Here is a 25,869-nt window from a genome sequence, read left to right as displayed (position 1 = left end):
CCTGGGACAGCATCACCCCCTCACCTGGGACAGCATCACCCTCACCTAGGACAGCATCACCCCTCACCGGGGAGAGCATCACCCCTCACCTGGGACAGTATCACCCCCTCACCTGGGAGAGCATCACCTCCCACCTGGGAGAACATCATCCCTCATATGGGAGAGCATCACCCCTCACCTGGGACAGTATCACCCCCTCACCTGGGACAGCATCACCCCCTCACCTGGGACAGCATCACCACCTCACCTGGGACAGCATCACCACCTCACCTGGGACAGCATCACCCCTCACCTGGGACAGCATCACCACCTCACCTGGGACAGCATCACCCCTCACCTGGGACAGCATCACCCCTCACCTGGGACAGCATCACCACCTCACCTGGGACAGCATCACCCCTCACCGGGGAGAGGTTACAAGGGAATATCCTGCACAGAGCTCTGGGAAGGCACAAGAATTTTGCTTTGGAGACTTCACCAAAGGAATTAACGAAGGAATTTTTGGCGATTCCTAAGGCTGGGCAAGGGCAGTGGGTGATGCTCTGGGATGACGGAAGCAGCGCAGCAGCCGCAGGGGGCTCTCACGGTAACGAGAGTGGGACTCACAAGTGATCCGGGCGATGTTTGTTCGGCTGTGCCGTGCTCGGTTCCCCGCCGGTGCCGGTGCCGGTGCCGGTGCCGGTTCCGCCGCGGCGCCGGAGGGCGCTGGCCGCGCGGGCAGGCCCGGGCCGGGCCCGGCAGGCTGGGCCCAGCGGCGCCGCCTCCGCAGGGCCGCGGCTGCTCCCGACCGGCCCGCGTCACCCCCGGGCCGGGGAAGGGAATGGGGCTGCGGAAGGGCTGGGGGATTCCTGAGGGAGCTGGGAAAGGGGCTCAGCCCGGAGAAAAGGCGGTCGGGGCGGGGAATTGTGGCTGTGCACAGCTCCCTGGCAGCAGGGGCGCTGAGGAGGAATCGCGCCCTGCTCCAGGGAACGGACAGCAGGAGAGGAGCGGCCTCAGGGTGGGCGGCAGCAGCAGTTTCCTCACGGAAAAGGTGCTCAGGAATTGGGATTGCCCAGGGAGGTTTGGAGTGCCCATCCCTGGAGGTGCCCAAGGAAGGAATGTTTGGATGTGGCACTCACAGGGCTGGGACAGGGCACAGCTTGGGCTCGGTGGGCTTGGAGGTTTTTTCCAGCCTAAAGGATTTTGGGATTCTGTGTTTGTGCCTTGGCCATCACAGAGATACACGAAACACTGCCCTCAGTGCTGGGGCTGAGCTCAGGGAATGCCAGCCCTGCTGCAGGCACCAAGAGCTGCTCCTGTTCCATTCCAGGGCTCGGCATGGATTTCCTGACGCTCTTCCTGGTTTACCTGAGCCTTGTGCTCGCCCTCACTGCCCTGCTCTGCCTCTGCCAGGGAAGGAAGGAGAGTTTCCTCACCAGGAGCATCGACAGGGCAAGCCAGGTAAAGCTCTGGGCTTCCAGGTAGAGAGTGAACTTCCAGGGAATGGTCATGTCCTGTTCTGGTAATCTGCCCTGCTTCGTTGTGCTAAAATTAGTGCAACTGCTATATTTATTCTCAAAAAAAAAAAAAAAAAAAAAAAAAAAAAAAAGCTGGTGTGTGTGGTTAGAGTGATAATATATTTCATCCTGTTTGAATGTCTGCTCTCAAGGAAGTGGGATAAGAAGTAGAAATATTCTTCCTTTGAGATGATTAAATTCTGACCAAGCAGGTAATAAAAATCATTTTGGTCAAAATCACCCCAGCTCCTGTGGCTGTCTGCGGTGAGGATGGAGCTTCTGACTATGCCAGAAACACCTTCTTCAGTAACACCATAACACAACTTTGAAAAATTAAATAAGAATCAGGCCCTAGGAATTTGCAGTTTTGTGGCATTGGCTGCTGTCATCAAGAGGAAAAAGGTGGGGGAGGTTTGAGGATTAAAATAGGGAGAGATTTATAAGTGGTGGCAGATATTTTAGGGGAAGCTCTTTAATGTGTGTACTAATGCTGCAGGCTCTTGTTCACTAAGAAAGAGGCAGGAATGAAGAGATTTAAAAGAGGATTAAGAATTGGCATTTTATTGTAAAAACAGAGAATTGGAAAAGCACCAGTTCATTTTTCTGTCTGTTGGGCTGTGTCTGAATGAAAAGGAAAAAAAAAAAAAAAAAAAAAAAAAAAAGCTGCAATATTACTGGAAGGTAAAGAATGAGGGAATTATCACTTAAATTGTAAATTATATTTGATGCTGTTCACAGGAGTTCAGATAGACTTTTTTTATTACTGGTGTTATACTTTCTTTTGGTTTATAGACACACTGTGCTGAGAAATTGATTTTTCCCCCCATATCTTAATAGTTGCTGCTGTGATGTGTTTAAACAGCAGCAATTAAATTACTGCCGTGGTATGAAGCCACTGTCTGGAGGAATCTAATCAATACTTGTGCCTGGGAAATAAATACATGTGAATGTAATCAGTATTGTACCTGGGATATAAATACAGGCAAAGCTAAATGTAAGGTCACAATCTAAGATAAATTATTATAAGATAAGGACCAATACAATACAAAGCCCAGAATATCAGAAGGGTCTGAAGCTCTTAGAGAGCATCCAAAGGATGGACATGAGGGTAGTGAAGGACTGTGGAGGAGCAGCTGAGGGCACTTGGCATTAGCCTGCAGTGTGGTGAGGTTTCCTGCAGGTTCTTTTCTGTTGGGTTTTGTTTCCTCTTACAGCACACTTAAAAAAAAAAAGCTTTTTACAAAAACACTCGTCCCTCGAACTGCCGAGCTGAGACGTACCAGTTCACACCAAAATATTTAGCATCTTCTCAGCTCCACATATGCTTTTTGCCTCCTGGTCTTTCACATCTGAGGCAAGAAGCTCTCACTGCATATTTTCCTTGCACGTCAGCTAGAAATAGGCTCAGACTCTAATTCCTGTGCCGTGTTGCTATAGAGATCTGTGAGCTCGGAGTCAGACAATCCCACAGGCACAGCCCTGGCCGAGGCTGCACTCCATGAGCATGGGCAGGTTCCTTCCTCAGCACAGAGCTGTGCTTGAAAGGGCAATTAGACATGGAGCCATGGGGCTGCATCAGGGCTGGAGCTAGAGAAACTGGATTTTTTGGGGTTTGGCTGGCTCATGGGATTTTTTTTTTCCTCTCTTTTCTGGAGGCCACAGGCTTTATCGCTTTGCTTATCTCCCCTTGATCTGTCAGATGGGCTGATGGAGCATATTGTAGCTGGGGAATTGCTCAGTTCTATCCCCTGCTTAACCCAGCCCCTCCCCACACCCACCCTAAGCTCCTTAGAACTTTCACACATTAACCCAGATATGTTTGTTTGGGCCTGGGGGGCTCCCAGGAATATTGGAACCTCAGTCCCATGTGGAAAAGCCCAGGAGCATTCCTGCCAGGGATTGGAATTGCCCAGGGAGGGTTGGAGTCCCTATCCCTGGAGGTGTCCAGGGAAGGACTGGAGGTGGCACTCAGTGCTCTGGGCTGGGGATAAGGTGGGGATTTGGCACAGCGGGGACTCAAGGAACTGAAAGGGATTTTCCAACCTTAGTGATTCTGGGATTCTGTGTGTTATGGTTGGACTTTATGATCTTGAAGGTCACTTGCACTTCGATATGTGGTGAGAAGCTCAGATGCCCCTGAAAAGGAGCCTCCTCCCTGGTGCTGTGGCTGTGCAGGTCCAGAATTGAGGGATGAGGGACTTGTGCTTAAACCTGACCTTGCCCCAAGTGATGGCCAGGTAACACAGAGCTTCATTTCCCTCAGGTGTTGTCGCTGGTGATCCCCACCCAGCTCCAGAGGGTGACACACCAGGCAGTGCACAGGCTCTTCCACACGAGGTATTGCACTTTTATACCTTTGGCATTGTTTTTTACTCCTATTTCTGGTTACTGTTGGGATCTCCTGCCACCATCAGAGTTCTCAGTATTATCCTTAGATATTCTGTCTCCATTTGGGATACCTGTCAGGGATTACAGGTTCCCTCTGAGGTTTGCCATGCTGTTGTCTCTCCCTTCCTTGGTCATTGTTTGGAGGGTGGTACCCTGAAATGTTTGAACATATTGACAAATGAGGATAATGTGGCTCAGTAACAGATGTTGGTCACACTGGTGGGATCCTGCATCCCCACAGGAATTACCACAGCCTCCCTGGCAGCTGCAGATGGAGTCAGACAGACTCTCAGTCTTCATCCTCTCCCTCAAATCCCATTAGTCTCAGTCCAGCAGCCTGGATGTCCAGGTGGCTGAGGGGGAAGCTGCACACAGCTGCCAGTGTTCAGCCTGCTGGATTCAGGTGGATTTTGTATGTCTGTAAACTCTGGTGCCTCAGGAATGATTTAAATACCTTTTCTCTGGGGACAGCAGCTTGGTGTGAGAGTGACTTCAGGGCTGGAAATCTGCAGCTGTGTCGTGAGTGCTGGGCTGGTTTTGTGCCTGTTCTGCTGATGCTCTGCTCTAACACAGCCTGAGACAGAGAGGTGACACTCTCAGAGGTTCTGGGGGCACTGGGATTCTCCACATACACTGCAACTGGTGCTCATCACTGCCCACCTCCTACCACAGCTGGTTATATTATTGCAGAGTTTTTAAGATTATTTGGGGAGATTTTTCTTTGCTTTCAGAGTAGCAGATGTCTTCTGGCAGAATGTTTTGTGGCCTATTGCTGTGGCATATTTTGTCAGCAGCAAGCGATTATAAGACTTTGTACTAACAGGGAAAAAAATCCAAAGGACATGTGAATAAAGCAGGGAATTTAGCTGACATATTTAAAGGAGCATATGTGGGAAGAAGAGAAGGAGAAGCCAGCGGATGGAGAAAACACTATTAATATGCAATCCAAGCTGGCCTGAAAACCTAAAAGAGGTGTCTCCTTGCATTTGGAAAGTCTTTGATCACCTCTGAGTGTACTTGACCTGTTAATCAGGATGCTGAGTATTAAATAGACTGTCCCCTTTCCTTTGCAGGAGCTGTTTGTTTATGGTCCTGCACGTAGCCCTGCAGGCTGCAGTGTTTGGGGAGTACACCTGGGAAGTGTTTGTGTACTGCTGGGAGCTGCAGTTCCACCTCCTGCTGCTGCTCCTGCCCTACCTGCTGCTGGCTGGGAACCTGGGCTGCTTCCTGCTCTGCTCCCGGGCCGATCCTGGTGAGATCATGCTCGTGCTCTTTGAAAACAGAAAAAAGTGCTACAAATCCAATTTTTAAATTCTTTTTCTTGCCTCTTTCTCAGGTACAGTGACAAAATCCAACGCTGCATCCCTGGTTAAGGTTTATGCCTACGATGGGGTGTTGTTTCAGAAAGGCCTCGTGTGTCCCACGTGCACTGTGGAGAAGCCAGCCAGGTCCAAGCACTGCAGTAAGGATCTGAAATCCCTTGATAACTATGGCAGTAAGACTTTCCCAAAGGAGTTCTCCCCCAGGAGCTGCAGTTCCCTCTACAGCTGGTCTGTTACCAGCTTAGTGCTCACAGGGCTGTGTTCATTTTCCTGGGGTCCCAGGTCACAGCTGCATTTGCCCACCTATGGAGCTGGTTGGGTGCTGTTTCTTCTCACAGAAATTACCAGTTTTGAGGGATAATTCAGGGTCAGGAACAGCTGAGCTTGTGAGCAGCTGGAATTTAAATGAGAAATTATCACCTGTCAGGACCTCAGATCAGGAGTTTTCTGTTTCCTAGTCACAGAATGGTTTGGGCTGGGAGGGATCATTAAAGCCCATCTCATGTCACCCCCAGCCAGGGGCAGGGACACCTTCCCCTATCCCAGGGTGCTCCATGCCCTGTCCAGCCTGATCTGGAACACTGCTAGGGATGAGAAGTCCACCATCTCTTTTTATCATCTAAAATAAAGGAGGGAGCTACATTCTCAACCTTTCATGTGCTTTGCCAGGCAGAACTGTCAGAGAAACCAAAGTCTTGGAGCTGCAGTCTTGGTGAATAAGAGCAAATGGAATACCTTGTTTTTCTTAGGATACACAATTGAATTTATTTGCTTCAAAAGCTGCCAGCTAAACCCTGACTGCAACTCCCACATACCTTCAGCTTAAAAAAACATGTAAAGATCAAACTGTTTACTTAAGAATGAAGTGCCAAGACACCTGTTTTGCCCCTGCCTCCTCAAGGTGTGTGTGGGACGTGTGTGCATCGCTTTGACCACCACTGTGTGTGGGTCAACAACTGCATCGGGGCCTCCAACGCCGGCCTGTTCCTGCTGTACCTGCTGTCCCTGACAGCCACAGCTGGGGCCCTGGCTGCTGTCACTGCTGCTTTCCTCATCCACGTGCTGCTGCTCTCTGACATCATGCACAGCACCTACCTGGATGCCCAGGGACAGGAGCACCCCGTGGAGATTCCCTTCCTCGTGCAGGTCAGTCACAGAACTCACACAATCACTGGGTTGGAAGAGACCTTCAAGATCATTGAGTCTAACCCAGCCCAACATCTCAACTAGACCATGGCACCCAGTGCCACATCCAGTCTTTTTGTTAAACGGATGGATGGTGACTCCACCACCTCCCCAGGCTGACAATTCCAGTACTTGATCACTCTTTCTATAAAAATCTTTTTCCTAATATCCAGCCTACATTTCCCTTGATGCAGTTTGAGACTGTCAGTTGCTGCCTGATGAAAGAGACCAACCCCAGCTGACCACAGCCACCTTTCAGGGTGTTGTAGAGAGTGATAAAGTCACCCGAGTCTCCTTTCCTCCAGGCTGAACAACCCTAGCTCCCTCAGGGGTTCCTCACAGGGTTTGTGTCCCAAGTCTGTGCTATAATATGTTCATTCTCGCACTTTGTTGTCAGGAATGATGTCCTGTCCCCCCAGCATGCAGGGTTTTGGGACAGGCTGCAGGTTTTTAGCTGTTTTATACATACAATTAGATTTAGAAAACTGCCACTGCTGAATACTTTAAATTTTTTCTCACAGCACTTCCCATCCTACAGATTGCTGTCTCCAAGATCTGTCACTCAGATGTGGTTCATAGAGAAGGAATTTACATTCCAATGACCAGCTGATGTAATAAAGGTTAGGAATCAGCTGAGAGCCCCTGAGGTACCTTTGTGGAGGATTTAAAGCAGGACACAGCAGCCTGGAATGCAGATACAATCCCACATGGATGTGCTTGTGCAGTGCTCGTGGGATTCAACCCTCCCATATTTTAACTTACTTTTCTCTTTCTCTGCAGCACCTCTTCTTGACTTTCCCTAGGATTGTCTTCATGCTGGGGTTTGTCATCCTGCTCACACTGGTCCTGGGGGGATATTGCTCCTTCAGTCTGTATTTGGCCCTCACCAACCAAACCACCAATGAATGGTACAAATCCCGAAGACTTGGGGGCTCCTCCCATCTCCCCTCGCAGCCTCAGGACAGACCCCTCATCTACAAAAACATTTATTCTAAAGGGATCTGGAAGAATTTAAAGGAAATCTTTAATCCTTCTACAGTGTTGGAAAGGAAGAAGAAAACATGAAGATATGATTGTTTCTGTGGGCATTTTAAAATATTTTCTAAGACTTCAGTTCAGCAGTGGGTTTGGCTGCCCCAGACAGATTTTGGAACAAGATTACTGCAGAATTCACAGATTGGTGCCTCAGCAGAGCTCCCTCCCTCCATGAGACTCAGGGCAAACTCAGTCCTGGCCCATCTTCCCAAAGTGAATCTTCCTCTTTGGGAAGGGCTAACACAGAGCTCCTGTGAATTTTGAGGGAGCAGCATCTTTTTGTGAGTATCTTTCTTTGAGAAACAATTAATACATGACTGTTAACAATGACTACAACAGATTGTGTGTATTTAGCTGAGAAAATTATTTCTGGCAGGATCTTACCTGCAGAAACCATGCCCTACTGCAGCTTTGGAGCATTAACTTCAGGAAGGAAATTAAAGTGTCCCTATTCTCCTCTCGTTCCAGAAATTCTTCTGTTTGAGTATAATAGAAGAGAAATTGGAAAAAAAAATATAGTAAGAACTTTAAATAATTTTATTTTTAAAAATGTATTTATTTACATGCCAAATCTGTACAATATGCAATTAAAAATCCATATATGGTTCAAAAAAACCAAATTCCTATACAATATGGCTTTCCAGCCTCGAGGCTGGCTCTCAGAGCAGCCTGGCTGGCATTGCAGGGTACAATGATGTATTCATAGACCAGTACATAAGGCTACTTGTCCAGGATATCAAAGAAAAGAGAAATACTGCAGTACCATGCCTTGGGAGGCCTGAAGGAGTGAGGTTAAAGGCATGAGAGTGTTTCAGTGGTGCTCAACACACACCACAACTTAGGTTTGGTTTTCTCAACTTGTTTTAAATGCATATATTTAAATAATCCCTTGTGAGACCCCACATATTTGCTGCACTTTCTGAATCCTTTAAAAAACCAGAGCACTGCTGTCCCGTGGGCAGAGTGGGCTGATTCCCAAAGGATCTTCCTTAGTTTGAGGCTGCTGTACAGAACACTGAGTGCCACTTGGGACCTGCCAATCTCCTCAGTGTGATCAGGCAGAGGCTTTAACTCCTGCTATTGGTTTTAGGCTGAGAACACCTTGGACCTGTCCTATCTTGTTTTAGGCCTGCCCTATCCCATTCCAGGCCCGCCTTGTCCTGTTTTAGGCCTGCACTACCGCGTTTTGGGCCTGTCCTGTCCCATTTTAGGCCTGCCCTATCCTAAGCCTGCCCTATCCAGTTTTAGGCCTGCACCACCCCGTTTTAGGCCTGGCCCGTCCTGTTTCAGGGCTGCCCTGTCCTGTTTTAGCCCTGTCCCGTTTTGGGCCCACACTATCCTGTTTTAGCCCTGTCCCGTTTTGGGCCCACACTATCCTGTTTTAGCCCTGTCCTGTTTTGGGCCTGCACTATCCTGTTTTAGCCCTGTCCTGTCCCGTTTTGGGCCTGCACTATCCCACGCAGCCACTTCCCTCCAGAAGGTTCCCCTCGCACTCTGGGCAGCCCCAGCGCCCAGGCCAGCCCCCGCCTGGAGCAGCCAGAGCTGTGCAGCTGCCGCCCCTCACACGATGACGGTCTGCACCTCCAGCTCGCCCTCCTGCGCGGCGATCACGAACTCCCCCGCGTGCTCCATGATCTCGATGTCCTCGGACGCCACCATGGTGACGGTGGCCTCCTGCGCGGCCAGCCCGCCCTCGGTGGCCAGCACGGCGCCGTCGCCGATGGCCGAGGCCAGGGTCATGGCCACCTGCTCGGTGAGGCTCTCGGGCGTGGCGATGGTGATGGTGTCGGCGGCGTCGGCGGCCGCGGCGCCCTCGGCCACGGTGACATTCTGCACGATGATCTGGTGGCCCGAGTTGGCCTGGTTCACGATCTGCTGCACCACCTTCATGATGTGGCTGTCGACCTGCGAGGGGACAGGGGGCTGCACTGACCTTGCCAACCACGGGGCAGTGACAGGAGCAGCTCTGCGTGCCCAGGCTGCTCCAGGTTTCAGGAAAAAACCCCTCCTGTCACTGAAGGGCTGCTTTACCTCATGTCTTGTTCCCTCTATTATTTCAGTAGCTTCGCTGGTCTCCATGTCTTCAGTAGAAGTCTGAAAGACAAAGTAAGATGATTCTCTTTTTAGGTTCTTATGAAAAGAATTTTATCACTAAGATATAATTCACTAAGACCTTTTACACAAGTCATTCTGTTTCCCCCACATGGAGTAGCTACTCCAAAGACAACTCCTTGACGTTCCCTCCCAATCCCATTATCAGGAACTACTTAAAATGAATGCACAATGTTCACAAATAACTGAAAAAGAATGTCCTCCTTCAGCAGGATTTGGCCAAGCAGCAGATTTTTCTCCTACTGGAGAAAAACTACAGCAGCACTCAATAACTGAGCTGTGTTACCCTGCTGGGATGAGAACTGGCTCTGTGTGATGGAGGGGAGAAAATGAAATCCAGAATTCATTGCTTTTGGCAGCCTCTGTTAGAAACAGATTATCTGGGACAAGTAAGAGAAATAGAAATGGGAGAAAATAGGAGGGAAACAAGCTTGTGAGGACCTAAAATCTGATGTGGTCAGAAGTGTCAGGCTCAGCCTCCTGCTGAACCACTGTTAGTCTCCCCTTGTCCTTTTCCTGGCATACACAATACTTTGGGAGGGTGGGGAAGCTCCAAGTGCTTTCCTTCCAAACAAGGCAAATCTCACTACCTCCTGGGGCCATGCAGGCAGGTCAGAGCCTGTTTTACTTTCTCCCAAAAGCCTGAAGCAGGAACATGAACAACTGCATAGTTTTTCCTGCCCAAATCCTGTGCTAAATTCCCAAAGAGCAGGTTGGCTGTCCCTTCTCACCTCAATGATGTATTCCTGGGTGTCTGCCACCACCGAGGAGAACTCCACCAGCACTGTGTGCGGATCTTCCGAAAGGACCGTGGCTGCCAAATTGTCAGCAGACTGACTCTCCTCTGACACTATCACTTCTTCCACATCTTTCATGGCAAGGAGGCAGCCACCTGCATGGAATTCCAGAAAAACATCATTTATTGTGGCCATCTCCAACAGTAACTGAAAGATGCTATGCAGCACCAGCAAGGGGATGCCATGGACAAGTGACCAGTGTCACCTGAGGAGCTCTTGGCCCACCAGGACAAGGCAAGGAACAGCCCACAAGAGCCCACATGACATCAGGAGCAGAGCAGTTCTCCAGTGCAATTTCAAACACCATGTGGGTAAATTCAGGTGGTAAAACCACTCAGGGTTTCCAAGCCGTGTGTGAAGAACATACAGGAAGAATTCGGGTATATTTTAAATCACTGATCTCTTCTGCTGATACATCTCAGTATCTGCTACAAATTCCATTTTTTCTTCCAGTAAACTTGTATTATTCCTTTGGAATAACACCCTCAGCACTACCTGAAGAAATCTGGAAATCCCTGCTTAGGAGCTAAAGGAGCAGCAAATCCAGTGCAACTAATCCCACCAAACCAGATTATTGGTGAGAACTTCACTCAGACATTTCCCTCCCAGAACATCTCCACTTCCATGCAGGCTACTAGACCCAGCCTCAGCACCATTCCCACCCAGGCCAGGGTCAGCCTGCCCAAATGCAAGCCCAGAGCAGGCTCTCCCAGGGCAGCCCTGCTCACCTTTGGTTTTGAGGTGCCTGTTGAGGGTGCCGTGCTCGGCGAAGCCGCGCCCGCACTTGTAGCACTTGAAGGGCTTTTCGCCGGTGTGGTGGCGGATGTGGCGCACCAGGGAGCCCTTCTCCCGGAACCCCCGGCTGCAGAACTGGCACACGTAGGGCTTGTCCTCCAGGTGGGTACGGAAATGCACCTGCTGGGCGTTCTGCACGCACAGGGAGGCAAGGGAAGGGCTCAGAAAGGACACAGGTGACTCGTGGGCACAGGGTGTCAGCTCCCAGGGTGGAACACGATGTCTTTTATAGGACACAAGGCTGATTTTCTTGGGTGGTGGTTTAGGAATGGTACTCCCAAGTCAGTGCTCTCACCAAAACCCTTCAACTCATGAGCCACTCCCCCCCTCCCTTGTCCCCTCCCCTTGCAGTGGGCTGGAGAGGAGAACTGGGGAAACAAAAGGTGAAGATCATGGTCTGAGTTAAGAACAAATTACCAGAAACAAGATAAAACAACACTACTGATGACAGAGGTACAAGAAAGAGGTGAGCAATTCACCTGCCCTGGTAACAGACAGAAGGAACCCCTTTCCCCCACACCAGAATGTTCTGACAATGCACCCTCCTGGCTATTGCAAAAATTAACCACATCCTGGCCAGAACCAGGACACTGTTATTACATATTTGTTCAACACATGAAGGAACAGTTTCTTCAGAAATGTGATGGTTTTACAAAGATTGTCCTTCTTTTGCCACTAAACCAAAACATCTTTCTGGAATTTCAGATCACAGAATCACTGAATGGTTTAAGCTGTAAAGAACCTTAAGGAACATCTTGTTCCACCCCTCTGCCATGGGCAGGGACACTTCTCACTATCCCAGATTGCTGCAAGCCCCATCCAACCTGGCCTTGGACACCTCCAGCGATGGAAGAGGCATCCATAAGAGGCAGGCAAGCTGGCACTTGCTCTTTGAGGAGCAAAGCCTCCAGCCTCTGCCAAAGCCTGGCTCTGGGGAGGTTCTGTAGGGGGCCCACCTTGGTCTTGTAGCGCTTGCCGCACTTGGGGCAGGCGTAGGGCCGCTCGTCCGAGTGCACGCGCCGGTGCCCCTTGACATGGGCAATGGTCTTGTAGAGCTTCCCGCACTCCCCGCAGCGGAACCGCCGCTCATTCACGTGCACCTCCTGGTGCTTCTTCAGCAGGTAGCCCTTGGTGAACTCCTTGCCACACTCCTCACACTTGAAAGGTTTGTATTCTAGAGTGAGAGAGAGAAAAATGTGTGGTTGATCCAGGGCAACCCGCAGCACAAGGATCTGGTACAGGTGTAAGTGAATGGTTACAAAAAACAACCTGGAGGAGAGGAATTGTATTGTCAACCACATGTGTGGGCTTTCACAGAACCCCAAAATAGCTGGGGCCTCTGCTCATCATCCAGACCAGCCCCCTTCCCAGGCAGGGTCACCTGCAGCAGGTGACACAGGAACGTGCCCAGGTGGTTTTGGGATGTCTCCTGAGGAGACTCCACACCTCCCTGGGCAGCTGTTCCAGGCTCTGCCATGTCAGGGCTCTGCTCCTCCCTCTGTCATGAAAGAGGTTCTTCCTCATGTCGGGGTGGAACTTGTTGTGTTTTAGTTTCTGGCCACTGCTCCTGGTCCTGTCACTGAGCAGAGTCTGGCACCATCCTCTGACACCCCTGGTGGGATTTGTATGGATTGAGGGGATCCCCTCTCAGCCTTCCCTTCTCCAGACTGACCAGGCCCAGCTCCTGCAGCCTCTCCTCATCAGAGGAGCTGTACATGGCTGAGGTCACTGAGCCAGCAGCACTTTACCTGTGTGACTCTTGCTGTGAGTTTCCAGGGCAGCAGCTTCATTGAAGGCTTCATTACAGTGAGAGCAATTGTAACGTTTGTACCCATTGGTTCTTTCTGCAGCTGTCTGCTGGAGAGAAAATGGGAAAACAATTTGTTTTCGTTTTCTTGTTCTGATGTGTCCAGTTAGGATCACTACCCAAATTCCCAATTAAACACTCCAGCTTTGACAGGAAAGAGAGCTCTGTTGTGGAAAGAGACAGCAGGTGTGTGAAGTACCACTTCCCTTAAATCACACTGGCACAATGTAACCAAAACCTGACACGAAGCCAAAGGCACAGCAGAGACAGGTGTGCTGCCCACAACCAAATACAGACAAGGAAGGTTAAAAAATTAATCTGTTGATAAAATATAAACATACAGACTCTGCTCCTTCCAGTTTAGCACATTGCTCCTCACATGGCTCCTCTTCTACTTCTACCCCTTTGTTTTCCAGCTCTTCTGGAGCAGCTGCTGCAGGTTCATCTGGCTTCTGCACCTCCTCCACAGCCACTCTCTCAATGACAATTCCTGAATTCCTCATGGCCTGCCTCAGCAGGTTCTCACTGTTCACATCTCCCTCACAGGGCAGCTCCTCAGGATGTGGCTGCTGAAGAAACAAAGAGGAAGTCTAGCACAGCAAATCCACAATTTTTTACAGCAACACTGCTGCAAGGGTCACTCTCTCTGGGTGTCCAGTGCTGTGCTAAGGGGTTGAAAGATCAACCACGGAATACCTTGGGCTGAGGAGGAAGATGAGGTGGATCTGTACTCTGACAACCCAAGGGGTGACAAGCACACACAGAAAGCAACCAAGGGAACCACTTCATTCCACACTCAGATTCACTGACAGTGCCCAAGAGGTGAAACGCTCTTTGCATAAAGCACATGGAGGAAGTTTGAGACAATTAACTCACATCTGGCTCCAGGGGTTTTGCATCCACCACAGGAAGTTCCTGCATCTGGACATGGACTTCGTGGAGCACGTTGCCTTTTGCATCTGTCACGAGGTGGATGACAGGGGAGGCCTCGATGGATTCGCTCGCTATCGAGGACACTGTGTCTGTGTTGGAGCTGCAGGATCCTGCAAGGGATGAACCACAGGGGGAAATGCACCCCTCAGCAACTCCCTGTGCCCTAAAATAATCTGCCTTAGAGCACAAGGTGCCTGTTAACACCACCTTTGTACCACATTCTCAAGCATTTCTGAGTTCACACCCAGCTTCAAGGTAATAGGTTTGCTCTATAAATTGCTTCTTTTTCTGGTATAAAAAATATGAACTCAAAACCATGGGAATACTTTTTACCATAAATAAGAATTGTGGAATGGCTTGGGTTGGAAGGGATCTTACAAGTTATCCAACCCCCTGCCATGGGCAGGGACACCTTCCACCATCTCAAGCTGATTCAAGCCTTGTCCAATCTGGCCCCAGACACTTCCAGGGATGGGGCAGCCACAGCTGCTCTGGGCACCCTGTGCCAGAAGGAATTTCTATTCCAAGTGCTGTGAGGGTTTGGCTTTATCAGACAGGAGGCAGGTCCTGGCAGCATCACTGACCTGAAGGCAGATCATCTTTGTTGACAACTATTTCTTTGGTCATGTTGAAGCGGATTTTTTCAGTGCAAGGTGTCAGAGATTTAAGGTGCCGAGTTAAAGCTCCTGATTCCCGGAAGCTTTTCCCACATTTCTTGCATTTGTAAGGTCTTTCATCTGGAAATGACAAGAATCAAAACAACCATATTAAAGCCAGCACTGCCAGGATCAGCATTGTGTGACAGGCTGAAGAACGTATTCAGCTTTCTATAGCACAGGAGTGTGCCTATCCCAGAACCTTCCACTGCCTCCCACCACCCCAAATGCTGGGGAGCTCAGTGGTCTTAGCTCAGCAAAACATGGGAAACAGCAAGGAATTCCACTGGAAGGCAAATGGATAACCACAGATAGCTCCAGGAACAAGGAACTCTTATTCTGGAGAACTCTTACCCGTGTGCCGCCGATGGTGTCGGATCAGAGACCCCTTTGTCCTAAAGGAAGTCCCACAGAGTTTACACTCATAGTCCTTCCTGCTGCTGTGAGTGATCATGTGAGCTTTGAGGATGCTGGCCTAGGGAAAGAATTTCCTTTAAGAAACGTTCCAAGTAGTTTAAAGATTTTACATTTTAGCTGTGAAGAACAACAAGGCTCATTGTAAAAGCAGAACTTCCCTCTGGGAAGTGTGGCAGGCAGTAAAGCCCACTGTTACTAAGTCTGGGATCTCTCAGTTTACAGCCAGCCTAAAAGGCTCCCTAACCCACAGCAGCAGAGGGGATACTCACAGTTTTAAATGTCTTCTGGCACAGCTCACACACGTATCGCCCCTCCTTGTTCACCTGCAGCTTCACCTTGATCAGCTCGGTGGAAATGTCCTGCTCCTGCTCCTCGGGGCTGCCCTGCTCCTCACTGACCTCCCCATCCACGTGGCCATTGGGGTTCTCAAACACATGGTCTCCTGCTACAATGACCTCTTTGATGTGCCCACTGCCTGGGAAAAGGGGGGGAGATAGTTGGCTTCTTTACAGGACAGAGCTTTACCCAAAAGGTCATCTACTGTTTCAGCATTTCATGCCGGAAGAAGGAAAAAGAGATATTTTAAACCTGCAACCTTATCATTATGGCAGCATAAAATGGGCACTTCAGGAATAGAGTTGAACATCTAATTTGTATTAATTACTTATATTAATTAAGATGAAGGAAGGTATATTTAGAATAGATATTGCAAAGAAATTGTTCCCTGTGAGGGTGGGAGACCCTGGCAGGGTGCCCAGAGAAGCTGTGGCTGCCCCTGGATCCCTGGAAGCGTCCAAGGCCAGGCTGGATGGGGCTTGGAGCAGCCTGGGACAGTGGAAGGTGTCCCTGCCATGGCAGGGGTGGCACTGGGTGGGCTTTAAGGTCCCTCCCAACCCACTCCATGACTATTCCATGACCTGATAGGGGAGGATTGCAGAGCTAACCCAGGGCTGCCTCCCAGAGCTCTGTGGGAACAGCCTGCCCCAAGTCCCAGTGACACAGAGGTGTCACCCACCCAACTACAACCCAAAGCCATCAGAAGAGGATACAGGTGAAGGAACAGACCCCCAGACTGCCCCCAGGGGTGCCAAGGAAGCACCCCAGAGCTCACCTACGATGGCCGAGGCGTTGCTGATCTCCTCCGCTATGGAAGATGCCTCAACAACAATGTGAGCAACAGTTATGGACTCCTCGACAGCAGGAACCACCTGCTGGCACAGAGCACAGAGTTTCAGCTTGCAGGTTCTGCTTGTCCAAGCACACTGCTCCCTCCCCTCCAACCCAACAGACCGTAGCATCCTAATTCTATCCAGCCCCGGCTCGGAGAAGCCGCTGTCACCTTTTGTCCTTCCTGGCCGAGGAGCCCGGCGAGCGCGTCGGGAGGGCGCTGGCAGCCCTTCTGCAGCTTGTGCTGCACGAATTCCTGCAGGGAGCTGAACTCCGACTGGCAGCGCCCGCACTTGTGCACGTCATCCTCATCTGCGGGGGAAAACGGCGTCAGCGGGGCCGGGACACGGCGCAGGGGATGCGGGAGGGGTCAGGGTGAGGGGAGCGCGCTGTGCTCGGTGTATTCCCCACTCGCGCTCCGCCCCAGCGCAGCGGGCACAGATCACACCCAGCCGGGCTGCAGCAGCTCCACGGCCTCTCCCGGCACCGCGGCACACCCAGCCCCGGAGCGGGGCGACCCCGGCCAGGCACACCGAGACCCCGCCGCCTCCCGCCCCGCCGGCAGCACCGGCCCGGAGCCCTCCCCCAGCGGGCCGCGCCGCCCCCAGGCCTGGCAGTGCCGGCAGGGCCCTGCGAGGCCGGTACCTTGCTCGCCGAAGGGCGGCGGGAGGCCGATGAGGGCGGCGGGGGGCGCGGGGGGCCCGCAGCCCGCGGCCGCCGCGCCCCGGCCCGGCTCGGCCGCTCCTGCCGTAAGCGCCGCCGGCCCCGCGCCCGTTGCCATCGCGGCCCCCGTGTCGCAACGCGCCGCAAGATGGCGGCTTTACGGCCGTGTCGTCATAACAACGGGACGGGGCTCGGCGGGGAAAGCGCCCACGGCGCGGGGGTTCCGGGCGGTGTCGGAGCGCGGTGTCTCTGCTCCCCCCGGTGCCGGCCGAGCCCCGAGCCCCGGCGGAGCGGAGCCCGGGCAGTTACCGACGAGTTACGGCCGAGTTGTCCAACGCGTTACCGAGAGAGCCCCGGGACGCCCCGGCCAATAGCAGCGCGCGTGGGGCGGACCCTCGGCCAGGACGGCCAATGAGAGCGCAGCGCGCCGGGCGCCATCGACGGCGACGCGCGGGAGGACGAGGGGGACACCGGGCGCCGGCTGTCGGCGGAGGGGCGTGGCCGCCGGCACCGCCGCCCAATAGGGACACGGTCCGCGCGGAGCGCCACCAATGGGGAGGCGCGGGGATCGCGCGCGGGGGGCGGTGTGGCCAATGGGGCGCTCGGGCGCGGCGGGGCGGCCATGGCAGACGCGATGGCGGCGGACGGCCCGCGGCGCTGCCGGCGGCTGGAGGGCGAGGCGGCGCGGACCGTGCTCGCCAACGCCGACACGCTGCTCTTCGACTGCGACGGCGTCCTGTGGCGGGGCGAGGCGGCCGTGAGCGGTGCGGCGGAGACGCTGGGCCGGCTGGCGGCGGCGGGCAAGCGGCTGTGCTACGTGACCAACAACAGCGGGCGGACGCGCGCGGCCTACACCGAGAAGCTGCGGCGCCTCGGCTTCCCGCCCGCCGAGCCCCGGCACATCTTCAGCTCGGCCTTCTGCGCCGCCCGCTACCTGCGGCAGGCGCTGCCGCCCGGCGCCGCCGCCTACGTGCTGGGCAGCCCCGCGCTGGCCGCCGAGCTGGAGGCCGTGGGCATCCCGCACCTCGGCCCCGGGCCCGCCGCCCTGCCCGGCCCCGCGCCCAAGGACTGGGTGCAGGCGCCGCTCGACCCCGCCGTGCGCGCCGTGCTCGTGGGCTTCGACGAGCACTTCAGCTACGCCAAGCTGTGCCAGGCGCTGCGCTACCTCCTGCGCGGCGGCCCCGACTGCCTCCTGGTCGGCACCAACCGCGACCACCGGCTGCCGCTCGAGGGCGGCGCCGGCATCCCCGGTGCGCGGGGCGGGGGGGTGAGGGGGTGCTCCTGGGCCTGGGGGGGTCTCCGTGCTCAGCCCCGCGGCTCATTCCGCCTCGGTGTTGTGGTGATAAAATACAAGAAGTTCCACCTCAGCCTAAGGAAGAGCTTCTTCCCGTAGGGAGTGGCAGAGTGCTGGAGCAGCTGCCCGGGGAGGTCATGGAGTCTCCGTCTCTGGAGGCGTTCCAAACTCGTCTGAACACGTTCGTGTGTCACCTAATCCAGGTGACTCTGCCTTGTAGGGGGGTTGGACTGGATGATCTTTACAGATCCCCTCCAGCTCCAGCTATCTTGGGATTCCTTGAGGCAGCCTGGGCATGCCAGAGCCTTTCCTCTACAGTACCCCTGCAAGAGAGAGAATCCTTATTGATCCTTACCTTGCCAATAGGAGTTCCCTTTTGACGCTGCGGGATGGAATTCCAACCTGCTGGCGGGCTTTATGCACCCACTCTCCTGGGACCGAGCCTTGCCTCTGCCTGTAGAGCTGAGGCACTGCACTCCCGGTGTCCTGAGGACGCCGACAGCCTCCTCCCCTAACCCCTGCTGCTGTTCCCGCAGGGACGGGATGCCTGGTGAAGGCCGTGGAGACGGCGGCGCAGCGCGAGGCCTTCATCGTGGGCAAGCCCAACCGCTTCATGTTCGACTGCGTGGCCGGCGAGTTCCAGGTGGACCCTGCTCGCACCATCATGGTCGGGGACCGGCTGGACACGGACATCCTGATGGGCAATGAGTGCGGCCTGACCACGCTGCTCACCCTGACCGGGGTCACGGCGCTGGACGAGGTGCGGGGCCACCAGGACAGTGGCTGTCCTGCCAGGCACAGCCTGGTCCCGGATTTCTACGTCGACAGCATCGCCGACCTGCTCCCGGCACTGGGGGAGTGACAGGGCCCGGGCACAGCCCTGGGCAGCAGCCTGGGACAGTAACGTGCGCACTAGGTACTCCCCGGAGTTAGACCCCTTAGCTTGTCTCCTCTCTGTCCTCTCAGTATGATTCTGTTTACATCTCAGTCTGAAATGCACTTTGGAACAAAGGGGGCACTACAGTGGCACCCGGGGCTGGGGCTTGGGGCTGGGTTTAATGAGAAATGCATCGATCCAATGTCCGTGGTGCTCCACGGCACAGGGTGCTCTGGGCTGAGCTGGGGAAGTGGGGCTGGTTGATCTGAGCAGAAGGATCATGTCCTGGCCAGGCTGGGCCATGGCTCAGCCTGGTTTGTTCAGGGAAACAACTCTTGGGATGTGCAGTAACTCTGGTTGTGTTTGGAAACACTTGTGGAGATGGTGTTTGCCTTTGGGGTGATTCTTTTTCCCTGTTCAGGGGCACAGCCCCATGTCAGGTCACACAAATTCATCTCCTTCGTTTGACCACTGCACATTGCACTTGAGATGCAGACTGGGATGATCCCACAAAATTCCAGCCCTTGGCTGCTGCACACAGTGTCTGTCCAAGATTGAGTGTGTGTAAAGTGCATGTACACACAGGCACTCCCTGAGCATAAAGATAGAACAGAATATATTTAAATTATAAATAGAGTCTATGATAATATATCTTGTTTCCCAGGAGGGAGGATGAGAGGAATGCACTTCACTGATTTAATTCTCCTAAACCATTGCATTTGGTAAAGTAGGGTGTCTGTAGCCACCCAGGACTGTCCTTCACTCCTGCTGCTTCCCAGAAATACCTGGATCGATGCGTGCCGAGCTCCTGCACTTCCCTCAGCATCAACGAGCCACTTGCCTTGGCTTTAGCTGCACAATCCCAATTCCTGCCCAGTCCATGGGTGCATGGACAGTTGTCCACAGGGAACCCTGTGGTTCTGGCTGTGTGTGACAATAGCTCGTGCTTCCTTCCCATCCCTGAAGTTCAGATCTTCCATGTGTGCTGGCAGGGGCCAGGCATGGTGGGTGGTGAGGAGAAGCTGGCTTGCTCAGGGATGATTCCATTTGATCTCCAGGTGGGATTGGGCAGTGAGGGGCTCACCACAGGGTGGTTTTTGTGCTGCCTGAATCCCACAGTGAAAGCTTTTGCGTTACAGAATTAATTGAAAATTATATATGCAAATAACACGCTTTTATTCCATAGATTCCAGTATCTACAGTTCAATTTAAGCACTGGTTTTCCTTCCTGTCCAGCTGAGGAGCTCGGGCAGTGCTGATGCCATTTCCTGCCTGGTAACTTGTCACCTTGTTTGTACAGCAATAACCCTGCAGTCAGAGGGTCTCAGTGTTCCCAGGGCATTGCTGAACTTCTGAAAGGCTGTTTGTTTGTAATTTGGAGTTGTGGAAGGAAGTGTGGATAATCTCCTCCCTGCTCCTGTCTCCAGACGAAGGACTGCAAAGAGGCAGAACTTGCCCTTGATCTGGATAACAGGGAAATGGACATTATGGACTCACTGCAGGTTGTGTCTGGTTTTAACTGTGTGGGTTTGGATTCAGTCTCTGTATCTGGTGCTTTTTGTGTCAGGATATGTCAGGAAAAGGCCAGGAGAGAGCCCAGCATCCCTCAGGCAGCTCTGTCCCTGCTGAGAGCTCTTGCTGGCAAGGGAGCCATTGCCTGGGCTCAGGGATGCTGGAATGTGCTGGTGGCGGTGTCAGTCGTGCTTCAAGTTCTGTTCTGACTTCCAAACGGTTCTTAATCCTCTACTTGAATTCCCATTAAACTCTCAAACCTGCTCTCCCCAGCCTTGTCTCATTGTGTGGTCTCATCTCCATGAGCTTTGGTGCAGCTGTACACTGGGAATCCTGGGAGTCAGGGATACAGTTTGGGAAAGGACCTCAAAAACCCATCCAGTCCAGCCCCAACAACTCCCACTGTCCCAGCCTGCTCCAAGCCCTGTCCAGCCTGGCCTTGGACACTTCAGGGATCCAGGGGCAGCCACAGCAGCTCTGGGCACCCTGTGCCAGGGCCTGCCCACCCTCACAGGGAAGTTTCTTTCCACCATCTAATCCAACCCTCTGGTAGTGAAGCCATTCCCCTTTGTCCTGCCCATGCCCTCAGCCAAAGTCCCTCTCCTTCTTTCTTGGGGCTCCCTTTGCCCAGGTTGTTCAGCCCTTGGCTGTGCTTGATAGGAAAATCCAAAACCTGCCTTTTCCCTGGATAGATATCACATGAAGGAATTCTTAGCTTTTCCTTGCCTCCACACCTTTGTTATGTCTGGCTGGCAGGTCTGGAACATTTTGGGGGCTCCTGGATTGCTCAGGATCTGAGTGCTCAGGGAATGCTGCTCCTACAGGGAGTTTTTCAGGACAGGGCACAGGTGTCCCAGCCCAGGCTTGGGACAGCAGGATCAATACCTGGCTCCAGCCCACGGAGCTCCGGCAGCACCGAATTCCTGTTGAAATGTGGGAATTGCTGCTGCCACAAGGGCAGCTGTCCTCTGGTCATTTGATCTCTCAAAGAGCCTCACCTGGGCCCGTGTTGGCACACAAGTGCACACAAAGGCCCCAATTGTGGCTCCTGCCCATCCCTGGGGTGAGCAGGAAGAGCCGTGCCGGGCACTGACAGCAGCGCTCAACTCCTGCTCCAGCCTCAGGTTCCCCCCTCCTGCAGAGCCCCGTGGCTGGGAGGGACAGGTATTTATGTCCCACAGACACACACTGAGGTTTCCCAGGCGTGCCTGGAGCCGGGATCATGCCCAGTCTGTGCATGGGCAGGAGGCAGAGCAGCAGCAGCAGCCAGGTCCTCGCCTGAAGGGGAGGATGGAAGGTGGGGACGGTGCCAGCCATGCTGCCCCTGCAGTGAGTATTCCCTGTTCCTGCAGTGAATATTCTCTGTTCCTGCAGTGATATTCCCTGTTCCAGCAGCTCCTGGGCAAAGGCTGGCTCTGTCCTTCCTCTGGGACTTGACTTTGGACAAGGGTGTGACAGGACAAGGGGAATGACTTCCCACTGCCAGAGGGCAGGGATAGGAATTCCAGGCTGTGAGGGTGGGGAGGCCCTGGCACAGGTACCCAGAGAAGCTGTGGCTGCCCCTGGATCCCTGGAAGTGTCCAAGGCCAGGCTGGACAGGGATGGAGCAGCCTGGGACAGTGGAAGGAGCTGCTGGAGTTCTTTATCTTCCCCTTTCCTAGCAGAGAGAATTCCATTGATTATTGAAAACCTGCAGTTACTGCAGGGCTGGGGCTCTGCTCTGCTGGAATTGATAGGATTTCAGATATGTGCAGTTTTTACTCACTGCTTTTCTGGGGGAATGATCTGGAAGTTCCCTGTTTCCAATAAAGATCCATAGCTGTCCCAAGGCTGGATGAGCCCATCCTCGTGCAGCTGGAGCACATGTAATCCTGGGCATGGATTGAATTTCTCTGTCCTTCAGAGGAATGAGAAACAGGTTATTTTTTAAATGTGGTCTGTATTGGAGATTATTGAAAGCACATTTTCTGCTTCGTAAAAATCCTATTATGTGCCATGAATTTAAATTTAATTGCCTCAATGTAAGAATTAAAGTAAATTAACAGAGCAAATAGAAATGTCACAGCACTGCCAAGCTCTTTTCCTTGGTCTCATTGAGAACAATTTAGCAAGAAAATCCAGCACAGCCAAGCACAGAGAAAGGAACAGCAGCAGGGTCACTTCACACGGGGTCTGATTCCAATGCTGATGGTCCCACTGGGGATTTCTGCTGCAAACCAAAATAATTTAATTTGTTGTTCCCTGTGTCTGGAAAGCTGCTGCTCCAGCCTTGCCCTGGGGGCTATGCAGCTTTCCTGGCTGTAGCAGTGCTGGTAACCAGGATGCTGGATCTGGAATTCCAGTGCTGTGGGATAAAGGCTCCGTTATTCCAGGTGCTGCAATGGTTTGGCAGCTCTGCACTCCAAACAGTTTGCACAAGGATTTGTGTCATGAGCTGGAAGCATGTTTGATGAAGAATTGGCAGAAGAGCCAATTTTAACTCCTGTTCCTCCTTCTTTTGCCCTGGCTCCCAGGACAGGAGGGCCACAGCACACCTCCCAGCTCCCTCCAGGACCTTCTGGATCATCTTGTCCGTTGCCTTGTTGTTTTTTGCAGTTGTTGGTGTCATTGTTGTGGGGGTTCTCAGCTTCTCCCCCAGCTCTGCTCAGGTAAGGGATCCTGATCTGGGCAGGAAGCCTCCTCCTGCCTACAGCCTTGAGCTGTGTGGGAAGCAGTTCCCAGGAGGGATGGTTGGGCTGGATCAGTCCCAGACAATGCAGGAAGGTGCAGATGGGGCAGGGAGGTGGCAGAGGCTGGGAGTCCCCTGGCCCTTTCCTCCAGCACCTGCTGCCTTTGGCATGAGGAGCACTGGAGGTGAGGATGGAGTCATGGATCATCATTCCCCTGGGTCAGAGCCTCCTCCTCTCCACTGCTGAATCAGACAAGGAGCAGAGGCCAGCACAGGGCCAGCTGGGGATGCTGTTGGTGGGAGATGCTGCACACACAAGCACAGAGCAGCTGATGGTGGGTGCTGCCCTCCCACTCTTCGTGCCCAGGCTGGCTCCCAGCTCATCAGAGTGACACTCCAGGGCCAGCAGGACCTGCTGAGGAACCAGACAGCCGTGGTGGACAAGGCCAGGAGAACCATCACCTACTACATCACCTCCCAGAGCAACCTGAGCGCCGTGGTGCTGTATGACAGCAGGAACGTGAGTGCTGGGGGATCCCTACCTCCTCAGCCCTGTTTGCTGCCTCTCTGCAGCTTTAGTCATGAAACACGGAGCAGGGGAAAGGAGAATGTCCATTTCAGGGGTTTCCTGGGACAGGGGTGGGTGTGTGCTGCCTGCTCCACATCAGGGGCACATCTGTCCACAGGGCTTCGTGTGCTACAAGCCACTGGAGCAGCGAGCCTGCTACCTGAGGAGGATGGAGCCCTGGGACCTGCAGACCCTGCAGATGCCTCTCAACTCCTCTGAGCACAGTGTGAGCAGCTGCTGCAGCATTCCTGGGATAGCTGGGGGATGGACTGAGCTTTGCACAGAGTTGCTGGACATTGTCCCTGTGTGGATTAGCAGGGGATCCAAGGATCCAGGGCAGGGCTCTCCCAGCTGAGGGGAGCAGTGGCAGCCCCTGCTCTGAGGGATTCATTGCTCCCAGGAGCAGAGCTGTGCCCCCAGGCTGGGCTCTGAGCCAGCTCTGAGCAGCAGCTCCCGGGTTTATCCATACCCTGACTCCTGTGGGAAGCAGCTGAGCTGCAGGCTGGGGCAGGGGGATGTGTTCCATGGAGGTGAATAGCAGGGCTCCTGCAGGAGCTGCTCCCACTGGATTCTGTTACCTGCTCAAAAATCTGGGGGAGGAAAAACAAAGGGGATTTGTTACCAACTCCCAGGGAAGAAAGTTGGAGGCAGTCATGTATAGGGACCCTCAGAACAAAATGTCAGTGGATGCCTGTGCAGGGCCAGATTCCATTTCCAGAAGACAGAAAGCCACATTTTTCTATGCCCCTGCCATCTGCTATCCATTTCCTCAGTAGCTCTTTGGTCCTCACCTTACTCCCAGAGAAGTGTAGGAACACAGGCTCACAAAGGGGATGCAGGGAAAGCACCTGCCCAGCCCTGAGGCTCCTAAATGGAAGTAAAACTTGGTAGTGCTGGGGTTGCCAGCAGCCCACAGGCAAAAAATGAGATCTAGCAGCCTCATTCTGGGAGCTGAGACAGCTGGCAGGAGAAACCTGCTGGAGTACAGAGCATTCCTGGGGTGTCTTGGGAGCCACAGCAGGGCTGTGGGGCTGGAGGGCCAAAGTGCCTTGGGAGGAACTAACAGGGACATTTCTTTCAGACTGAGCAGCTGCTGCAGCACAACAACCAGACCAAGTTCTACCGGGAGTTCCTGGGCATTGTGGCAGGGGAGCAGGTGGAGCCCAGGGGCCTGGGGGAGGCTGTGCAGACCCTGTGTGAGCACACATCCATCTTCTGGGTGCGGAGAGGGCAGGGTAAGTGGGGCAGCTCCCTCAGCAGGGGAAGCAAGAGCTTTTCTAGCACCTCTAAGAGGATCAGGCTCTGCTGCACAACAGCTGATGCAATCCAGGACAGGCTGCCAAGGTCCAGGACAGGGACTGGTGACCTCTAGTGCAAAATCAGACCATTGTTCACCATCCCAGAGTGCTGGCCCCTACCCACGCCATCGTGAGCCATGGCACTGGGATGGGCCCTGAGCCTCTGCACCAGCCAGCACACAGAGCTGTCCCCTGAGACACCACTGGTTAATCCCTGTCACCTTCATCCTCAGCCAAAGCAGCCTGCTGAGCTGTCAGCCTGCTGTCTCACTCCAGCTTTAATAAGAGGCTTTCCCCGTGCTCAGCTCCCTGGGGACTCTGTAGCTGCAGGACCAAAGCATCCCTGGGGCCCCTGCAGCTGCAGGACCAAAGCACTGCTCTCACTGCTGTCCTTGCTCGTTGGCAGGCCCGAGGAGGCAGCGCCTCATCTACCTGTGCATTGACATCTGCTTCCCCAGCAACATCTGTGTGTCCATCTGCTTCTATTACCTGCCTGAGTAAGTGCTGCAGCCAGGCCGCCCTCTCTGCCTCACACTTGAACTGGATTCCTGAAAAACCTCCGACTTCCACGAGGAAGGGAACACCTACAACATCCCCAGGGCTTCCTGCTGATTCCATGCTGCAGGTCAGGAGAGTTCAGAGAAGCAGGATGAGGAAAGTTTAGAGAAACAGGAGGGCTCTGCTCAGCACTGACACTGCAGCTCTGCTCCAGGGCTGCACCTTGTCTGTAGGAATTAGGAGACCCAGGCCTAGAGGAATCCCAAGAAGCAGCTGGAGTTTTGGGGCTCCCAGGCTGTGTTCAATACAGGTGGTTGCTGTTACATCTGGGGGGTGGTTGGCTTTAGGAGAGCAGCTCTCCAAGTCACTCTGTGAAACACT

General features: G+C 53.4%; 4 protein-coding genes across 7 annotated transcripts; 3 read left to right on the top strand and 1 right to left on the bottom strand.

The window, feature by feature from the left end:
- The first annotated feature begins 730 nt into the window (after positions 1 to 730).
- On the top strand, positions 731 to 8,046 carry ZDHHC4 (zinc finger DHHC-type palmitoyltransferase 4). Its single transcript, XM_056503005.1, has 7 exons — positions 731 to 1,030; positions 1,310 to 1,440; positions 3,760 to 3,833; positions 4,958 to 5,136; positions 5,221 to 5,346; positions 6,108 to 6,352; positions 7,172 to 8,046. The coding sequence occupies exons 2-7, from the start codon at positions 1,318 to 1,320 to the stop codon at positions 7,454 to 7,456; spliced, it is 1,032 nt and encodes a 343-aa protein (XP_056358980.1). The 5' UTR covers positions 731 to 1,030; positions 1,310 to 1,317; the 3' UTR covers positions 7,457 to 8,046.
- Positions 7,941 to 17,129, bottom strand: E4F1 (E4F transcription factor 1). Of its 4 annotated transcripts, none has more exons than XM_056503003.1 (14): positions 16,756 to 17,129; positions 16,283 to 16,422; positions 16,055 to 16,151; positions 15,213 to 15,418; positions 14,881 to 15,001; positions 14,455 to 14,607; positions 13,814 to 13,980; positions 13,279 to 13,503; positions 12,879 to 12,987; positions 12,087 to 12,304; positions 11,064 to 11,262; positions 10,270 to 10,430; positions 9,458 to 9,520; positions 7,941 to 9,331 (listed from the first exon to the last, which is right to left on the bottom strand). In XM_056503003.1, the coding sequence occupies exons 1-14, from the start codon at positions 16,889 to 16,891 to the stop codon at positions 8,987 to 8,989; spliced, it is 2,340 nt and encodes a 779-aa protein (XP_056358978.1). In that variant the 5' UTR covers positions 16,892 to 17,129; the 3' UTR covers positions 7,941 to 8,986. The 4 variants fall into 4 exon arrangements, with proteins under 4 accessions (XP_056358978.1, XP_056358979.1, XP_056358976.1 ...); XM_056503004.1 differs by having other exon boundaries at positions 12,879 to 12,984; XM_056503001.1 differs by having other exon boundaries at positions 13,279 to 13,506; positions 16,756 to 17,128.
- Positions 17,130 to 17,357: 228 nt separating this feature from the next.
- Positions 17,358 to 20,728, top strand: PGP (phosphoglycolate phosphatase). The gene is made up of 2 exons (XM_056503006.1): positions 17,358 to 18,023; positions 18,604 to 20,728. Exons 1-2 carry the CDS (start codon positions 17,396 to 17,398, stop codon positions 18,927 to 18,929), a joined length of 954 nt encoding a protein of 317 aa, XP_056358981.1. The 5' UTR covers positions 17,358 to 17,395; the 3' UTR covers positions 18,930 to 20,728.
- A 195-nt stretch (positions 20,729 to 20,923) lies between these two features.
- On the top strand, positions 20,924 to 25,852 carry BRICD5 (BRICHOS domain containing 5). The gene is made up of 6 exons (XM_056502999.1): positions 20,924 to 21,785; positions 22,970 to 23,104; positions 23,492 to 23,644; positions 23,811 to 23,918; positions 24,774 to 24,927; positions 25,397 to 25,852. The coding sequence occupies exons 1-6, from the start codon at positions 21,627 to 21,629 to the stop codon at positions 25,489 to 25,491; spliced, it is 804 nt and encodes a 267-aa protein (XP_056358974.1). The 5' UTR covers positions 20,924 to 21,626; the 3' UTR covers positions 25,492 to 25,852.
- The last annotated feature ends 17 nt before the right edge of the window (positions 25,853 to 25,869 follow it).

The sequence above is a fragment of the Oenanthe melanoleuca genome, chromosome 14 (genome assembly GCF_029582105.1).
Source record: "Oenanthe melanoleuca isolate GR-GAL-2019-014 chromosome 14, OMel1.0, whole genome shotgun sequence".
Classification (NCBI taxonomy): domain Eukaryota; kingdom Metazoa; phylum Chordata; class Aves; order Passeriformes; family Muscicapidae; genus Oenanthe; species Oenanthe melanoleuca.
This window is presented reverse-complemented; position numbering and strand designations above follow the sequence as displayed.

What these genes read in the sequence shown, in the direction of transcription:
- ZDHHC4 (XM_056503005.1), top strand. Translation starts at nt 1,318, where the DNA reads ATGGATTTCCTGACGCTCTTCCTGGTTTACCTGAGCCTTGTGCTCGCC. An exon ending in GCATCGACAGGGCAAGCCAG is followed by an intron (nt 1,441 to 3,759) that starts GTAAAGCTCTGG and finishes CATTTCCCTCAG; the next exon opens with GTGTTGTCGCTGGTGATCCC. An exon ending in CACAGGCTCTTCCACACGAG is followed by an intron (nt 3,834 to 4,957) that starts GTATTGCACTTT and finishes TTTCCTTTGCAG; the next exon opens with GAGCTGTTTGTTTATGGTCC.
- BRICD5 (XM_056502999.1), top strand. Translation starts at nt 21,627, where the DNA reads ATGTCCCACAGACACACACTGAGGTTTCCCAGGCGTGCCTGGAGCCGG. An exon ending in CCAGCCATGCTGCCCCTGCA is followed by an intron (nt 21,786 to 22,969) that starts GTGAGTATTCCC and finishes CCTGGCTCCCAG; the next exon opens with GACAGGAGGGCCACAGCACA. An exon ending in CTGGGTGCGGAGAGGGCAGG is followed by an intron (nt 24,928 to 25,396) that starts GTAAGTGGGGCA and finishes GCTCGTTGGCAG; the next exon opens with GCCCGAGGAGGCAGCGCCTC.
- E4F1 (XM_056503001.1), bottom strand. Translation starts at nt 16,891, where the DNA reads ATGGCAACGGGCGCGGGGCCGGCGGCGCTTACGGCAGGAGCGGCCGAG. An exon ending in ACACCATCGGCGGCACACGG is followed by an intron (nt 14,608 to 14,880) that starts GTAAGAGTTCTC and finishes TGTCATTTCCAG; the next exon opens with ATGAAAGACCTTACAAATGC. An exon ending in TAGAGGGAACAAGACATGAG is followed by an intron (nt 9,332 to 9,457) that starts GTAAAGCAGCCC and finishes GTCCCCTCGCAG; the next exon opens with GTCGACAGCCACATCATGAA.
- PGP (XM_056503006.1), top strand. Translation starts at nt 17,396, where the DNA reads ATGGCAGACGCGATGGCGGCGGACGGCCCGCGGCGCTGCCGGCGGCTG. An exon ending in GGGCGGCGCCGGCATCCCCG is followed by an intron (nt 18,024 to 18,603) that starts GTGCGCGGGGCG and finishes CTGTTCCCGCAG; the next exon opens with GGACGGGATGCCTGGTGAAG.